Here is a 17,510-nt window from a genome sequence, read left to right as displayed (position 1 = left end):
CCAAGTCTCTTGAATTTCCCTCATTTATAGTCTTAATTCGCTGATTCCGCGTGGACGACAAGGGGGTAGATAGCTCCTCCCTTGTGTTCTAATTTCTTAAAGTTAGGCTTTCATTGGGTCTTATCGGGATGTGGGCAGACCCCCTGGCGTCTGATCGCTGCGTAAGCAATCTCTTCCGACTCTCCAGTGCCCGAGTTAGGCAAACTTCTGGCGCTGTGAGGACACAGCCTTGCTGGGCAAGCAGATTCCTAACCTACTTGCCATTACTGATGTTTACAAGTTGCGGCAATAACTGTGCAACACTGTTCGCTAGGCGCGAACATTTTTGGGCCGTGGCTTCTTCTACTATCTCGAATTTTGGGGCATAACAGAGCTCACAGGTAAATAATGCTGTACTACCACACAAACTTTATTTTTTCTGCCACTTTTCCCACTGTCCCACTACATTTTTCAGTCACAGCTGACCTGATGGTGACTGTGGTGGAAACATGCATTCGAACAATGGAGAAAATTTATGAGTAAGTTTGTGTGATGGAATAACATAGCTTACCTCTAAAGGGCCCTTTTCAAAGGGCTGAGTGAATGATGGAAAAACTGCCGTCACTGAACCAATAGGATGTAGAAAAAAGTCAAGAGAAACAAAAAGGAAACAGTGGCCCTTTACATGTCAATTTTTCAAGGGCAGGTGAATGGGAGAAGAGGTACGTACCAACAGGGACTAATTTGAAGAAAGCAGTCTTCTGGGATTTGGCACCGTGTATATGTGGTGTTAACCGACGTTTCGGAGGAACGTATCGCCTCCATCTTCAGGGTAGAAGAAAAAATATAAGAAATCCACAAGCGAAGAGACCGTGAGAACCGGTGCGTTCTTCCGAAACGTCGGTTAACACCACATATACACGGTGCCAAATCCAAGAAGACTGCTTTCTTCATAGTCACCGCCATGAAAGCCTAAAATCCTACATAGGGACTAATTTGTTGGGCAGTGTGAGGAAGAAAGTGAAGACGTGAAAGATAGAAAGTTTTAAATAATTAGATATAGGGCATATGAAGTAGAGGGAGGGAGACCATGTCCCTCAGAAGACATTGGTAAAAATGTAGCAGACTCTGTGTCCTCATATCCCTGTAAACACCATGAGATTTGCCATATTGTTTTGCATAACACAGGATGGAGGCAGTGATCTGTGTTGTGCAGCATCAAACACAATGTGCCATTGTTTGGTAAGGCATATAGGAATAACAACTTTGGAAATAGACCTAAATGAATTTATCTGAATATGACTCATTTCATTTTCAGAATGCACCATTTTGTTCATATTGGATTTTAGGTGTTTATGCCTGTCAAAATTTGGATTGTGGTGGTTCTGTGGGTTGTGACAGTGTAGTCTGAGAGATAGTTACCAACATTTCAGAGGAATTTGCTACATCCTTCTTCTACCATAAAGATGGAAGTAGCATTTCCCTTTCAAATGTTGATATCCATATACGACCAGACTAAATATTGCCCTAACCCTGAAGACCACAGTCCACAGCAATTATTCACTAATGGTACACTAGGCTTCAGTCAAAGCTGTGAACAAGAGATATCCATGTTGTGAACTCAAGCACTTGAACATTTAATAATCTAACAAAACAATAATTGTTTTACTTTTATTCCAGCAGGTTCCAGATGAATCAAGTCTACATAATTTAGAATCAAAACTGAAGGAAGACAATATATTACATAAAATGTGGACAGAACAGCCAGAGAATTTTCCCACATGTATAGTAGTGAAACCTTACCCAAAAGAAGTGGTACAAAAATACTTCAGGAAATTGAAGCTGTTCAAAGGATAATTCACACATGTAGTTAACATTCATTCTTCCAGTATGCAGTTACACAGGTATCCACCACATGATATTTCAGTCAGCAGTATTTGTTCCAGTGGTTACAGTGATGTATACATCACATACAAGCACTAACATCAAATCAAATAATTTTATTATAATACTGCCTCATAAAATTGATTTATTCATAAGATTTGAAACTGTCGTGGCTGGTAAAAGTTGTCACCTTAATGGTCATGTCAATTAAGGACATAAATCCAGAATTTGGAGACCTGTTGCCTCATTTTGTCAGGGAGTAATGATCTGCTGTCCAAGATGTTCAGCTTCGGTTCTAAATTGACAGGGCTGGTAGTCTGAGGAGACTTTGTGACTGATCCATACATGGTTTAAGGACAAAAAATATACACTGCTTTTTATGTTATGGATGTCTTGATCAAACATGAGTATCACCGAGCTTTTCATAGCTTGTGTAGTATGTATTGAAAGAGAATAACTTTTGAGATTTGTTACATGTTCTTCCATTTGAAGCATATAACATACATTTCTGTTGTAAGTCAGGTAACACATAATTTGGATGAGTGAAAAAGTGTCACCTCTTCATGGGCCCTCACAGTCTGTGCCCATGCAGCATCATTGACCCATAGGCAGAGATGGAAATGGCTCTTCAGAATTGGGTAGATGCTCCAGATCACTCACAGAGTCCAAGGAATGACTAAAATATGTTATACAGAATGTTATTACAGTGTATATCTCCTGTTTCCAGCCCTACCCATAGGATAAAAATTTCTTCACCATTGTTGGTCCTCAACAAGTCTGTACTTAAAATTTCTGTTATATGGCAGCAGAAGTTTACCATTTTAAATTTTATTAACAGCTGTATTATAACTGTGGAAGCACAGCTGTGAATAGACAACTGAGCATACAGTGTGTAGTCTCTGTTTGCGTGTAACCAGAAAGTTGTCCTGAATTTTGTTTGGTATCTCACAAGAGATGAATGAATGTACATAAATAATAAAAATATTACAGAACTTGTGTCCAGATGTTTAAATTAATGCAAAACATAATGCCACTTTTGACCCACTGTGAATTTCTGTTCCATAAATTCAACATATTTTTTTTCCTGGTTGAAATATACATATCACCAAAAATCGCCTTTCCTAATTACATTGACTCCTGATTAATATTACACAACTTTTTGAGGTATCTGTGAAGCTTTAAAGCATTTGTATATGAAACTGGTGTGTCCACTATACCGTTTAAGAGGTATGCCAAGTCACCTATGACAAACATCTGCATAAAAGATTAAAGCATTTTCAGTTTTCAGCACCATACTGTATACCTTTTACCTCCTCAGTTACATGATTACAACATGTTATCCACCCAGTTTCCTCAGCTTATATTCAGGAAACCTCAAAATACAATAATGTGGAATCAGTTTATTCTTTCAATCCTTTGACATGATAAGAATATATGTAAATTGTTTTCTCCCTTGAACCTCAGGTTGGTTTATACTGCATTATTGTAACACATTTTTTCTGTAATATCTTGGGGCCATTTGGTTGAAGCGCTATGCTACAAGCCGGAAGGTCGTGGGTTCGATTCCCGAAGAGGTCATTGAATTTTTTCAGTTTACCTAACCCAGCCGAAGTATGGCCTTGCGGTCGACTCAGCCACTAACAGAAATGAGTACCAGGAATCTTCTGGGGGAGTAAAGGGCGGCCGGCGCGTAAGGCTGACAACCTTACCGCCATCCGTGAGCCGATTGTCTAGAAAATGTGAGCACTTCGACCTCCTACAACCCTGTGGGCCTTCACTGCCTGTTACAGGGATCGCTTTGCCTTTTTTACCTTTACCGTGGTCTTGCGGCCTCTTCAGTTTGAACAGGCTTTGCAGCTAGAAGGTGGATAGGAGTTACTACCGCCCTCGTCAGATGTTGGATAGACCTGATGGGTTATAACATCAAACAAAATTAATTTTATTGTTACGTTGCTTCCTTTATATAAAAAAAAGGTATGCTTGGACATTGTAGCAGGCGATTTGGAGGAAATATGTGACCCAGATCTAATGTGGCCACAGCTTAGGCTTGTTTTCCAACCAAAATAACCACAGTTTCCTGTTGGTGTAACCGGAAGTTTTATTTTCAGAATATTCAGTAATTGCCCTGTGGTTTCTATATCCCATGTTTCTTTCTAGGTAAATTTGTCGAATTGAATAATTATCGCCACGCCATTCTTTCCGAATTGGTCATAAGAATCTTGTTACCACGCCTCACTCCATGAGAGAGCGTTTTCTTCGACATCAGCAACGTAGTGGGTACTCATCGTTCATTGTACAAGGAGATCCTGTTTTGAGTCATACATTACCGTCGCAAGCAGGTGGACTGTTAACGCGCGTTCAGAATCATGGGAAAAGCAATCGTTATAATGATACTGCTGCTATTTGCGATTTCTTCGATCGTCGCCCAGCAAAACGGTAAACCGGGAGCATGCCCACCACCTGTGGCCATTGGGATCTGCGATATGAAATGCTTTTCTGACAGTCAGTGTGAGGGCAACAATAAGTGTTGTCGTACCGGCTGTGGAGGCACCTTCTGTACGTTTCCTGTTTCCGTGAGAACAAATAACCGCGGTAAGTAAGTAGCCTGTTCTTGTAAATCCAAAAATTTCTGTATCTAATGTTTTAAAATTTGTTAACGTGTTAACATGACACGCATCTCCAAGTGGTAAATAGCAGGAGTGAGTGGAATAGGGTTATCCAGAATTTGATTTGTGGGACTCTTGAAAAATAAATTTGAATAAAATTTGCCATAGCCGTAGCATAAAAATGTAAAGTTTGACTGTACTGTGAAGACGTGTGTTTATGGAGAAGTGGCTTCGTGAAATCATTTCGGCACTAGGTTGACGTGAAATGTTAGATTCATGCTCCTGCTACTTTACCCCCAAGTAAAGAGCCCACAGTACCTGTTGGTTAGAAAGCTGGCAAGGCCTCATGGCCCGTCTGTACGTGATGTTGGTAAGGAGAAAAGTCTACCACTGTCAATAATCCAAACATTCTATCTCTGTATGCTCTACAGCCCTCTGTTGGACCCTGGCTAATTTTTCGGTTTCTTAATCCTATGCACAGTCCGTAGGACTCCTTAAACGGAAGGGGGGTGGGTGAAGCAGCCCGTCGCAAGGCCGCTACCAACAGAATAAACGCACACAAATATCCATACCTTGAGTGGGTTTCGAGCCCACGGTGTTGGAGCGGGCGAAGACTGTTCATAGCTTAGACCGCGCGGCCACCGTGATCGGCACTCCAAGCATTATAGTATGCAAATTTACAAATCTTTATTGTTTACATAAGTATTGGTGTCTTCGTCATCGAAAGAAGAAGAAAATTTACTTTGTCCATTTTTCTCCACATTTCAAGGCGACAGTAGTGTGAACCCCTATTTCTTTGTGATACGCACAGCTCTCCCCAAAACACTTCCTTGTAGTCTATGTTTTTATTGCTAGTGGGGTGGCACTAAGTCCCTTGTACTACGGCCACTTCTGGCCTATTGTACCAGCCCCAGATAATCGTTGAGGGTGATTGTGGAGCAATTGGTGGAATAAAGATTGGCAGGGGAAACCAAAGTACTCGGAGAAAACCCGTCCCAGCGCCACTTTGTCCACCACAAATCCCACTTGACCAGACCCGGGATCGAACCCGGGCCGCCGCGGTGGAAAGCCAGTGACTAACCGCTTGAGCTATGGAGCGGCCTGTAGTCCAACTATCTAAATAACTCCGTGTAGCAGAGACCCTTTCCCTTCCTTTGTGGAACCCAAATATTCGTTAATATATTCGTAAAAAAAAAAGACCAAATCTTATGCCCCGTGTAACATTTCATAATATTCCAGCCTTATTAGCCCGTACATAACCCCCAACATGGAGGACTCGCCCTATGGGCTATCCTTTGCTGTCCAGTATCTCATCGCGTCATGAACACATATACAAGATATGCGAGTATAGTCTATAGCGGTCTATAGGCTCTCATCACACATCATTTAGTGATACATCATTATTATTTTCTTATTAGAGGCAACTGTCGTTAATTTAGAGACCCTCATTCTATAAACTGGTTTCAAAATGTTAGCCTATTTACTGTCGTTCGCTACTTTATTCACTCTACCTGTATACGTGTACATACAAATATAAATGGATTCAGGCTTCGGTAATTCCTAAAATCCTATTCTTGATGACAGTATAATTTGTAATTTTACGTCGTATTCACCCGGCGTCGCTGCACAAGTGTTAGCATTTCTATTTGTATTCGCCGTTCTCTCGGTTCAAATCTCAGTTGGGAGACTGAGCCATGTTCATCCTTTTCTTTATTGCCTCCGTTAGAATGCTGACTTCTACAACTTTTTGTAATGTACTTCCAAAATTACCATCCAGAATCATTCTTTAATTTCTCATTTGACGCTACCTAACCCAAGCAGTTAATATGACATATTTTAATAAACCAAGAATCTACCTAATTATTTTTTTTTAGTTCGCTTAATGGGGGGTGGAGTCCAATTGAGTCCACTCGGCACGTCGGCCACTGATTGGCCTATTGTAGCCTGCCCAGGGTGATTATGATGATGGAAAATTTGGTGGAATGAAGATTGGCAGGGGAAACTCGGAGAAAACCCGCCCCAACGTCACCTTTTCCACCATAAATCCCACTTGACCAGACCCAGTGGCGTGGGACTAAGTCCCTTGTACTGCGGCCACTTCTGGCCTATTGTACCAACCCCAGATGATAGGTGAGGGTGATTGTGGAGCAATTGGTGGAATGAGATTGGCAGGGGAAACCGAGGTACTTGAAGAAAACCCGCCCCAGAGCCACTTCGTCCACCACAAATCCCACTTGATTAGACCCCGGGATCGAACCCGGGCCGCCGCGGTGGAAAGCCAGGAACTAACCGCTTGAGCTATCGCGGCCCAAGAACCTACCTATCTTTCACAACTCATCGGTAATAATTATCACGTCGGTTCTCGTTCGGCTTTCTATAATCAATTAAATCGACAAAACGTCGCTAAATGTACCAAGCAGAAGAACTTCATGACCGAGATTTCGATTCCACATAAATGTGACGACACGCCTGTCATGCTGCATTTAAGTGCAAGGTAAATTCCATTTGTTTTTCCAGCGGTGTCGCAGTGGATTTTCTGATTACATAGTTACTCGTACTTTTAATACAATGCGTTACCGAGGTTTTTGCATGGAGACCTTTATTTATTAGCTTACTTTCCTTATTAAAAAAATGAAAGTAGGATTATGCGATCTCCATGCTGCCTGTATGTGCATCCCCCCAATTGACTTTTGAATGCCTAAACCAGTCTTTATGAAATTTGGTATATATATCATAGCACCTGAACTCATCTCAACGGCGTACTTCATAAACCTCTCGATTCACTCTATGCCTATATGTCCATCCTCTATCGTTGCTAGTCTACTGCTAGGTAAAAATTCCTATATCGTTGCTAGGCAACGGCTCTGTAAAAACGTTACCACTGCAACGAATATTGTACATGCAATAATGAAAATGTCGGACGCGTCATTTTCTATGCAGTCCGTATCGTGTCAAGGAAAGTAGGCGACTAGTTCTTCCCAGAACGTATTGTTTTAATATAGAACGGGTTCTTAACATCCTAGTGCTTTAGGACATAAATTGTCGTTAAGATGGACGTGACATCAATCTGAGAGGCCTTGCAATACTAAGTGATTGAAATCTACCTCACTCTTTTCAAGAACAGCATATTTATTTATTTATAGTTTATTTGTTTGCTGTATCAGTAGCTCAGGTTATATAGCGTCGAATTGTAGGTTGTCTAATGAATAATTAATGAACAAAGGATGTGCAAGGAAAAAGTAGTGACGTAATTTGAGGCATTTTTTTTTCTCCTTGGCACTACAGCCCCAGTGGGCCTAGGCCTACCTCCATGAACTTCTCCGTTCACTTCGGTTTATCTAGATCTTTACACATTCGGTAGGACTCCTTGGGCGGGTGATCAGCTCGTCGCAAGGCCTCTACCTGTAAACAAACAGAAAAACGCACACACACAAACTAAACATCCATGCCCTGGGTGGGATTCGAACCCACGAGCCCGGTTTCCAAGCGAGCGAAGACAGTACATGCCTTAGACCGCTCGGCTACCGTGACCGGCTAATTTGAGGCATTATCCTAGCAATATCTTCGAGGGATCGATGAAACAACGAAAATTCTTAGTGTGGATAGTCGATCTCCGGGCCCACATTTGAACGCCGGACCTCCAGAATACGTAGCAGGAGTACCAACCTTTCTGTCACGACGTTCAGTCACGTCTGTGTAAACCGGACTGAAGGCCGCGCCATAGCTCAAGCGGTTAGTCGCTAGCTTCTCACCGCGGCGGCCCGGGTTCGATCCTGGGTCTGGTCAAGTGGGATTTATGGTGGAAAAGGTGACGTTGGGGCGGGTTTTCTCCGAGTTTCCCCTGCCAATCTTCGTTCCACCAAATTCTCCATCGTCATAATCACCCGGGGCAGGCTACAATAGGCCAATCAGTGGCCGCCGTGCCAAGTAGACCCAATTGGACTCCACCCCCCACTAAGCGAATTAAAATTGAAAACAACCGGACTGAAGTCAAGTCTTTAGCTGTGTTGGAAAGTGGACTGGACACATGGTTTTCTTAAATCTGGTTCATCATGTGCCTGCAGGTTTCGCGTGAAGGTTAATTATAGGCCCGGAAGCTTGGTGTTCTCAGTTACGGAGAAATGGAAAAGCTGTCAGACTTAATACGTGTTACATAATTATTAGCACTGAAGGTCACAACAAGGTAAAAAACATAAAGTTACTGGGCGCTATGTTACGAAATCATAAGTAAGCCTGCCCTGAACAAAACACACGGAAGTAGTTCGTTAAAGAGAGCTCACAGTACTAGAAGAAGAAACTCATCATCATCTTGTCGTCCCTACTGTTATTAGTTATCCGTGATAAGTGTAATATTAATAAGACACTGACATTGCGGCATTTAGGAGCAATTTAAGAACATTTAATGACATCATCTGAAACACTGAATGTGTTGTATCATTATTCTCCATGACGTATGATTTTACTGCCATGTCTGTTATATGGATATAATGCTCATTTCGTGACAACAGATTTCAATAAAATACTAAAACAATTAGTTCAGCACTGAATAGCAAGTTGGAACTCCTACAAAAAACACAGCTGCAGGGAGTGGCGACCTTGCTTCACGCGGCTCCAGGTCCTACTGCCCCAGTGGGTAGCACCTAGTAAAGTCTCCTTCCCACGGTTACGTGGCCAGTAGATAGGACTCTTCTAGTCATGGTAGGCAACCTGTCTAAGGGAAGAAAACTTTGAATAACAATCCAGGTCCCCCAAGACAAGGGGGGTTTGCAACAACCTGGTAACTTGCTCAGGTAAAAAAAGAGTTAAAACCTAACCTTCACAGATGTTTCATGTTTGATGATGGGACAGGCTAACAAGCTCAACCCTTGCAGATGATGATAATGAAGAATTAGTTCAATATGCATGAGGTATTATCATAATTAAATTCCATAATTAGCGTTGTAAACATGCCGTTCTGCAAATATTTAATAACAAAACATTAAAGTTCGCTTAAGTTTTTAAAGACTTGTTTCAGGTTTTTACCCTCACAGAAGTGCCAACTGTAAATGTTACTAAAACTCAGTCAAGGACTGAGGCTGATATAATATCATGGACGGGTGGATAGACGGAGGCAACAATTCCATAAGGCGCTCATCCTTACGTTGCTCATAAATAACGTCTTTTATTTTTTTAATTGCTACTGGGGTGGGACTAACTCCCTTGTACTGCGGCTATTTCTGGCCTATTGTACCAGCCCCAGATGATAGGTGAGGGTGATTGTGGAGCAATTGGTGGAATGAAGATTGGCAGGGAAAACCGAAGTACTCTGAGAAAACATGCCCCAGCGCCACTTTGTCCACCACAAATCCCACTTGACCAGACCCGGGATCGAACCCGGGCCGCCGCGGTGGGAAGCCAGCGACTAACCGCTTGAGCCCATAAATGACTTCTAGTATATACATTTAGTTGGGGCACTATGCTACAAGCCGGAAGGTCGCGAGTTCGATTCCCGATTAGGTCATCAGATTTTTCAGTTGACCTAATTCTGGCCCTGGGGTCGACTGAGCCTCTAACGGAAATGAGTACCAGAAATCTTCCTGGAGGTAAAGGGCGGCCGGCGTGTAAGACTGACGACCTCACCCTCATCTGAGAGGCGATTGTCTAGAAAGTGCGGGAGCCTCGACGTCTCACAACCCTATGGGCCTCCGTGGCCACTTACAGGGATAGCTTTACCTTTTTATGTGCATTTCGTTACGTTGTTAGTTGTAAGAGCGACCAAGAAGTAGATGTTATGTAACATTTAGTTTAGCCATAATGAAATTACTATCACAGTCCTTTTTCATCATATGATTCATTACAAGGAAAACAAGCTTGTGGTACTCTACCCGCATTCTCAGAAGCTGCCGACCGCATGTGGTAACTTTTGAATGATCGATCTTACGGTAATTTCCAGGAAATACAGGGTGATTCCAAATTATTGTCGGTGTTTTCGTGGCCTATGGTTTTCAAACCGGAAAATATAAAATAAAATTGGTGCCATTTTGAGGTATGACGTCATATTTTCTCCCAGATATCAATGCGGCGTGTAGATCGTTGCCAAATAAAATTTCTTTGAGTTACACTTTCATATTTTGTAAGGAGTTTTATTTTGTTGTTTCAGATTTGAAAATTACAGACCACGGATACACGTATTTTCCTCGAAACTAAATTCTCTCTTCTGGGATATAACGCCGTGTAGTCCGTTGAAAGTCAACTGCATTACGGAGGAACATGTCGCCTCCATTTTCAGGGTCGAAAGATAAGCCAAGCAAGAAACCAGCGTGCTTGCCACCTGTTTTTTGGTTTATCCTTCGACCCTGAAGATGGAGGCGACATGTTCCTCCGAAATATCAGCTTACTTTCAAAGAACTACACTGTATTATAGCCCAGAAGATTGAGCTCTTCATAGCCACAGCTGTGAGAACCTCAAATCATACAAGTAATATATTATTTATACTGGAATAATAGTGAACTCTGTGAACATGTTCATTTTAGGGGAAACTTGAGAATGGTGAAGTAATCTTTATTCTTTGTCGGTTTATTCTAAATACAGTATGCGCCAAAAATGCAGTACTGAAACTCGCGCATCTCGAACGCGCATGTGCGTTTGTCGGCGGGGCATAGCTCCAGCCGCACATGTTCCCAGTAGTGAAAAGGAAGTTGTGTTGCGCAGTTGTTGTTGGAAATGGGTCTCTCGACGGAGGAAATACCGTATGTCCAAAAAGTATCCAACTTAATTTTTTTCCACTGTAAGTAATGGCCAAAGGGGAGGGAAAACTGAGCATAGTGGTAGAAGGGACTTTCATGCGCATGCATGATTTTTGCTGACTCGCAACACTGCCGGATGCGTCTGTGGCTGCCAGATAGCGAAGTGGTGTAACACGTGTTCATCGCATTCTCGTTTCGCTCAAGATGACAGAACGCTTTGAGCAGCGATACTGCATCAAGTTTTGTCAGAAACTTTGGGATACCCAAGCGGAAACAATTCGCAAAATTCAGCAGGCTTTCGTCGATGATGCCATGGGGGTCACTCAAATTAAAGAGTGGTTCAACCGCTTTAAACATGGCCGTATGTCGGCGGACAGTGAGCAGCGTTCCGGGAGACCGTCAATACTGATGTCACTAAAATAGCGCGGACACTGATCATGGAGGACCGTCGTTTGGCCATCCGTGAAGTTGCTGATGAGGTTGGGATCAGCAGAGGTTCCGCAAACACAATTTTAACTGAGGATTTGGGCAGGCGAAGAGAGGCGGCAAAATTTGTGCCCAAACTGCTTTCGCCGGAGCAGCAACAACTCCGTCTTGAGGTCGCGCAGGACATGCTGGAGTGCACCAACAGGGATCCTGAGTTCCTGAAGACTGTGATCACTGGTGACGAGTCGTGGGTGTACGGATATGACCCGGAACCAAGGTCCAGGCTTCACAATGGCAGCATTCAACATCCCCGAGGCCCAAAAGAAACCGACAGGTTCGGAGCAATGTGAAGGTGATACTGACTGTTTTTCTCGATTACCGGGGTGTCGTGCATCATGAGTACGCACCACTAGGCCAGGCTGTCAATAAGGAGTACTACCAAGAAGTCCTCCGCCATCTTCGTGATGCAGTTCGGCGCAAGAGACCGGAGCTGTGGGACGCAACGCCCCAGCTCATTCATCGCACCTGATCCAGGGTTTCCTGGCCAAGCACGGCATTCCGCAGGTTCGCCAGCCTCCCTACTCTCCTGACACGGCTCCTTGTGATTTCTGGCTGTTCCCGAGACTGAAGACACCGCTAAAGGCTGCCGTTTTCACAGCCGCGAGGACATCATACACAACGCGACCGTGCAGCTGCACGCCATTCCAAAAGAAGCCTCCCAGAATTGCTTCCAGCGATGGAAGGACCGCTGGGCTAAGTGTGTGTGGAGTCACAAGGAGCCTCCTTTGAAGGCGATTAGGTATTGTAACCACCCAGATACAGAACTTTTTTTCCCCGGCCCAAGGTCGGATACTTTTTGGACAGAGTAGTAGTATTCATAGTTGAGTATTATTTCCGCTCATATGGAAGTGGTCGCCAGACCACTTCGTGGTTTGAGCGGCCAGATGTTACCGTCCAGAAACCGTTACACAGTACACGTGTGACGATATGGTGTGCCGTCTCGGCACATGGTATATTAGGCCCCTATTTCGTTGAGAATGAGGAAGGCAATGCTCTTACCGTCACTCAAGAACGCTACAGGGACATGGTGATCGGGCCATTTCTTCAGGATTTGAGAAGGTTCTGTCGTGCAAGGGGCCTTCACATGAATAGACAGTGGTATCAACAGGACGTCTTTTCATTTCAGTACTGATTTCTTGGCGCATACTGTAAAATTAGCTGTCATAGCTATTACTAGGGATGGCCAGGTAAAGCACATTTGAAATAGCATGTGGAGTATACAATTTCACGAATAATTCATTTCACTCTCTTCGCTTCTTTTTTAATTCAGTTAGCAAAATATCAGTTAGCATCGCAGTTATTCAATACCGTGCTGGATTTCTTAATAATTAGCAACAGTAAGGTATAATAATTTCTCCAATATCGATTATTCTTATTACTTTCAAAATAAGAAATACAGCTGCTCTCTGTCATAGCTGTCTAGTTTAAGACTGAACAAGAAATGTTCTAATTGTGATATAACACACATTATAATGAAATATATTTAAAAGCCAAAGGAAGCTGAGTATGATCGTTATAATACTTCAGATTATATTGTAACAATCGGTATAGCGACTGGCTACGGGCTGGACGACCTAGGGGCCGGAGTTCGAATCCCGGTAGAGCCAAGAATTTTCTCTTCTCCATATCGTCCAGACAGGCTCTGGGGTCCACCCAGCCTCCTATACAATGGGTATCGGGGACTTTTTCCCGGAGATAAAGAGGCTGGGCCATGAAACTGATCACTCTCTTCCAACTAGTGGCGAGGTCAAAAAAAATGTGGAGCTTTATTCACTCCCCCACACGCCTTCATGGCATAGTGCTTAATTAGTTAAGCACAGGGACAACTTTACCTACCTTCGATCAAAGCATTACCAGGCAACTGCTCGATAAACACGTTCCAACTCTCAACAATGGAAAATGTGTCTCAGTGGACGAATGTTATAGCTCCTTGCTAGGCAGCAGTCAGCGCGCCAATGAGATGGCTGGGTAATGATCACGTGACTTGTGTTTTCTCTGTGGTCTGCGCTGCGCAACGGTTGAACTATGTTTTCGGTCCGTGTCGCGGATATATAGCGAGATTCCAAGAATAACAGAAGAAGCTGAGAGTAATTTGCCGGTAGAACATAGCCACGGGAAGTTCGTAGTAGAAGAAGAACTGGAACTGAGCCTGAGAAGAATTAGTGTATGACTTTACAGTAAACTTGAGAATGTTATAATTATTTGTAGTTACGACTGGTGAATATCCAGTAAATCGATTCACCAATCCAAACCCCATCTATAAGTCACTAATACACGCGACAATATTTTCAACATTCGATTCAAATCGAAATTTCCATATCAGGTGTCTTGTTGAATACGCATGGCTTTCCTTCTGTAAGGTTACCCACTCTGTGGTATACTGTTGTTTTGTTTTGCTAACGGCGCTGTGATGGCGTTGATTGGATGATTAGAGAATTTGGAACAGTCGGTGGAATCACACCTTCGATGGATAAACCTCAAGGATCTTTTAGTTAGAGCATGTAATATGCTATGCCGATCACAGTGGCCGCGTGTTCTAAGGCATAAACTGTCTTCATTAGCTCGAACGCTGGGATCCTGGGTTCGAATCCCACTCAAGGCTTGGATGTCTGTAATGTATGCGTTTATTCTGTGTTTATGTTGTTCTGTGTGTAGGCAGAGGCCTTGCGAAGGGCTGATCCCCCATCCAAGGAGTCCTACTGATTGTGTATAGGATCAAGAAACTGAGAAAAGCGGCCAAGGTACAACAGAGGGCTGTAGAGCTATAATTTTATATAATGCTATGGGAAAGAAGAATGTGTCGTGTTATAAAATCACTCGATGTTAAATTATATAATAAATGGGACTAGTTCAAAATGAAGGAAGCCAACATAGCTGTGTCAGTATAATGACCAGGCTAAGGGCCAGACGACCGAGGTGTCTGGTTTCGATTCCCGGTAAGGGCAGCCATGTCTTTCCATAGTGCCCATATCTGTTCCTGGACCCACTCAATACTGTATGCAGTGGGTACAGGAAGATTTTCCTCGAGGACAGAGCGACTAGGCTACGAAGCTAACCACTCACTTTCATCCAGTACAGGGATTAAGAATGCATGGAGATATACCTCCGCTCAGTATATCTTCATGCTGTGGTGATTAATTAAGCGTAGTGACTTTACATTTAGCCTTTATTGAAATATTTAGAATTTTCGCTTAGTGGGGGGTAGAGTCCAACTGGGTCCACTCGACACGGCAGCCACTGATTGGCTTATTGTAACCTGCCCCAGGTGATTATGATGATGGAGAATTTGGTGGAATGAAGATTGGCAGGGGAAACCGAAGTATTAAGAGAAAACCCGCCAGAGCGCCAGTTTGTCCACCACAAATCGCACTTGACCAGTCCCGGGATCGAACCCGGGCCGCCGCGATGGGAAGCCAGCGACTAACCGCTTGAACTATGGCGCGACCTTTGCTTTTGCTTACTTCCATATTCAGTTCTTCAGTGTCGTAATATTTCTAGTAACTCCTCCGTTTCTCTGTTATTTTCGAAATATAAATGGGGTGAAATGTTCCTGAGTGCGAGCAGTCAGTCATATATCCACTGTCATCAGGTTCTATGGTGAGAGAGAACGACAATAACTCTGAAGGGCGCTAAACTTGTTCATACCTCAGAAAGCTAGAGGCAGTCGTGCAGTCCTCTTAGTATTACTCGTAGTTATGGCTGGGAGTTAAAAATGCTAACATGCATGACTTCCACATCCTTCCCTATTTAAATTTCACGCTTTGTAAGCTGTGAAACTGACAGACTATATTGACCTAAAAATTCGAAACAGCTGAGATCTTTCAAAACGGAGACAGAGAAGCAAAAGTTTCAGAGCTACCAATTTACTCCCAGTTCTACAGCTATATCCTAACACTGAATCGTTTCTGCAAAGATTGAATGTTGCAACACTAATAACAACTTACAGAAACATTAAACTTCAGGGAGGATTCTACTGAGCTTCTTCAGGTAAATTCTAGGAGATTCCCTTAAATTACAACAACCATATAATTATGAAGCTGAAGTACTAGCGTTAAATAAATGGAGTAACAAATTATATGACCATATTATATTGAGTTCTTCCACGACATGGTATTCTTCTATTGTTTATTAGCACTAAGAATGTTCAGAGTGTTGCTAGTTTCAAAATACCTAAGTTAATCGATGTAATTTTGTTTGCAGTGAAGCCCGGGCGGTGCCCTGAGACGCCGATCGGTCCATGGGTCTGTTCGAGCACGTGTCGGGTGGACGGCGACTGTAGGGGACGATCCAAGTGTTGCCAGAATCGCTGTGGAGCCCTGGCATGTACGAAACCTGAGGCTTGATGATCGCCGATTTCCGTACAGACTGCTAGAGAATTATTTTATGAAACAAGTACACTTAATATTCTCTGTGCACCAGGAGTTTCTTTACGGATGCGAAGGGTGATTTACAACCGCAATATATTTTATGAATATATAAATAAATTAACGCGTCCATAATAGATATTTTGTTATTGCTAAAATCGAATTCTGCTACGTACCAAGGCCGCTCCAGTCCATACCCATGTAATATCCTTAATCACATATTTACTTGGGCCTTTTTTCAGGCATTTGGAATTTGTTTATCAAAATAAAATGTAACATTTTGGCCATAAAAATTGGTAAAACTATGATCTTTGCGTTTCATGATGAGGAAGGATTAACTTCTCTCTATTTGAATGTATTTTCTTTAATTTCTCTGCTCTTAATTCCATCACGAACCCCATGTCAGTTTACTATTGTTCTTACAAGTGTTACATTTTTAATCTTTTTCAAACTTTCATTTAGAGGCCTTGCGACGAGCTGATCACCTGCCCAAGGAGTCCTACCGAATGTGTAATATCTAAAAAAAACGAAGTGAACGGAGTTTGTGGAGGTAGGCATAGGCCCACTGGGGCTGTAGTGCCAAGGGGAAAAAAATCATTTATAATTATATCGTTACCTTGTATCAGAGTTTCATTTCACAATATATTCAGTGTTTTAGCAATATCCATGAGCTTCTAAACAAATTCCTATATGAAGTATCAGTCAATCAATAAATTTAAACTGCTAAGCTACCATGTTATATAATTATTAATTACATTATAAAATTGAAGCATGTAAGTTTTCTTCCAAAGCGTGAAGCTTACTCCATCTAGCACAAAGACTAGACTGTGTGGAGTTTTACCTACGCGCTCCCCTACGATTTCGTGGTCTGATAGGCAAAGGAACAACATTACCCCTATGTTCTTTTGCTTGGTTTTCATCGGTTAAATCTGTTGCTAGAAAGAACGCCAATCTATAGGCCTACACATGGATTATCATAATAATTCTGGGAGGGGACTGGCTTTATACATTGAGCACTCAAGAACGAAATGCACGTTTGCTTTGTAACAAACTGTAACATTTACAAGTGAAATAACTCTTATATATGGCGATAAGACTTCCCGTTTTTGAATGAGGAGCTCCGTTGTTCCGAAAAATATTAAATGGGACGCAAAATAGTCTTTCTATAAAAATGTAATTTTATTTATAATTTTCATGAACATTTTATCTTCCACACCACTTCGTATGTAGTGCTTAAATATAGAAACTGACAATACATCAGGCTGCGAATTGGCTGAAGAACTTGGCATCCTTCAACGTCTCACAACCCCATGGGCCTTCACGGCCTGGTACATGGATAGCTTTACTTTATTTACTTTACTTGGCATTTTAGTAAGTGACGTGACATGGAAGATTGTGTCACTGCTGTCAGATTTTGAAAATTATTATAGGCGGGATGACTTAGTTTCGGACTTTGTCCACCGTC

The 17,510-nt window shown here is 42.5% G+C and overlaps 2 protein-coding genes across 2 annotated transcripts in view; both read left to right on the top strand.

The window, feature by feature from the left end:
- LOC111874672 (putative peptidyl-tRNA hydrolase PTRHD1) overlaps positions 1 to 2,861 on the top strand; it is a 9,632-nt gene extending 6,771 nt beyond the window's left edge. The window contains exon 3 of the mRNA XM_023870368.2: positions 1,660 to 2,861. Within this exon, the coding sequence (XP_023726136.1) occupies positions 1,660 to 1,836 (177 nt within the window). The 3' untranslated portion in view covers positions 1,837 to 2,861. The remainder of the gene's footprint in view (positions 1 to 1,659) is intronic.
- A 1,163-nt stretch (positions 2,862 to 4,024) lies between these two features.
- On the top strand, positions 4,025 to 16,350 carry LOC111874665 (waprin-Rha1). Its single transcript, XM_023870362.2, has 2 exons — positions 4,025 to 4,455; positions 15,882 to 16,350. Exons 1-2 carry the CDS (start codon positions 4,230 to 4,232, stop codon positions 16,022 to 16,024), a joined length of 369 nt encoding a protein of 122 aa, XP_023726130.1. The 5' UTR covers positions 4,025 to 4,229; the 3' UTR covers positions 16,025 to 16,350.
- The last annotated feature ends 1,160 nt before the right edge of the window (positions 16,351 to 17,510 follow it).

The sequence above is a fragment of the Cryptotermes secundus genome, unplaced genomic scaffold, assembly GCF_002891405.2.
Source record: "Cryptotermes secundus unplaced genomic scaffold, Csec_1.0 scaffold56, whole genome shotgun sequence".
Taxonomy (NCBI): domain Eukaryota; kingdom Metazoa; phylum Arthropoda; class Insecta; order Blattodea; family Kalotermitidae; genus Cryptotermes; species Cryptotermes secundus.
This window is presented reverse-complemented; position numbering and strand designations above follow the sequence as displayed.

What these genes read in the sequence shown, in the direction of transcription:
- LOC111874665 (XM_023870362.2), top strand. Translation starts at nt 4,230, where the DNA reads ATGGGAAAAGCAATCGTTATAATGATACTGCTGCTATTTGCGATTTCT. An exon ending in CGTGAGAACAAATAACCGCG is followed by an intron (nt 4,456 to 15,881) that starts GTAAGTAAGTAG and finishes TTTTGTTTGCAG; the next exon opens with TGAAGCCCGGGCGGTGCCCT.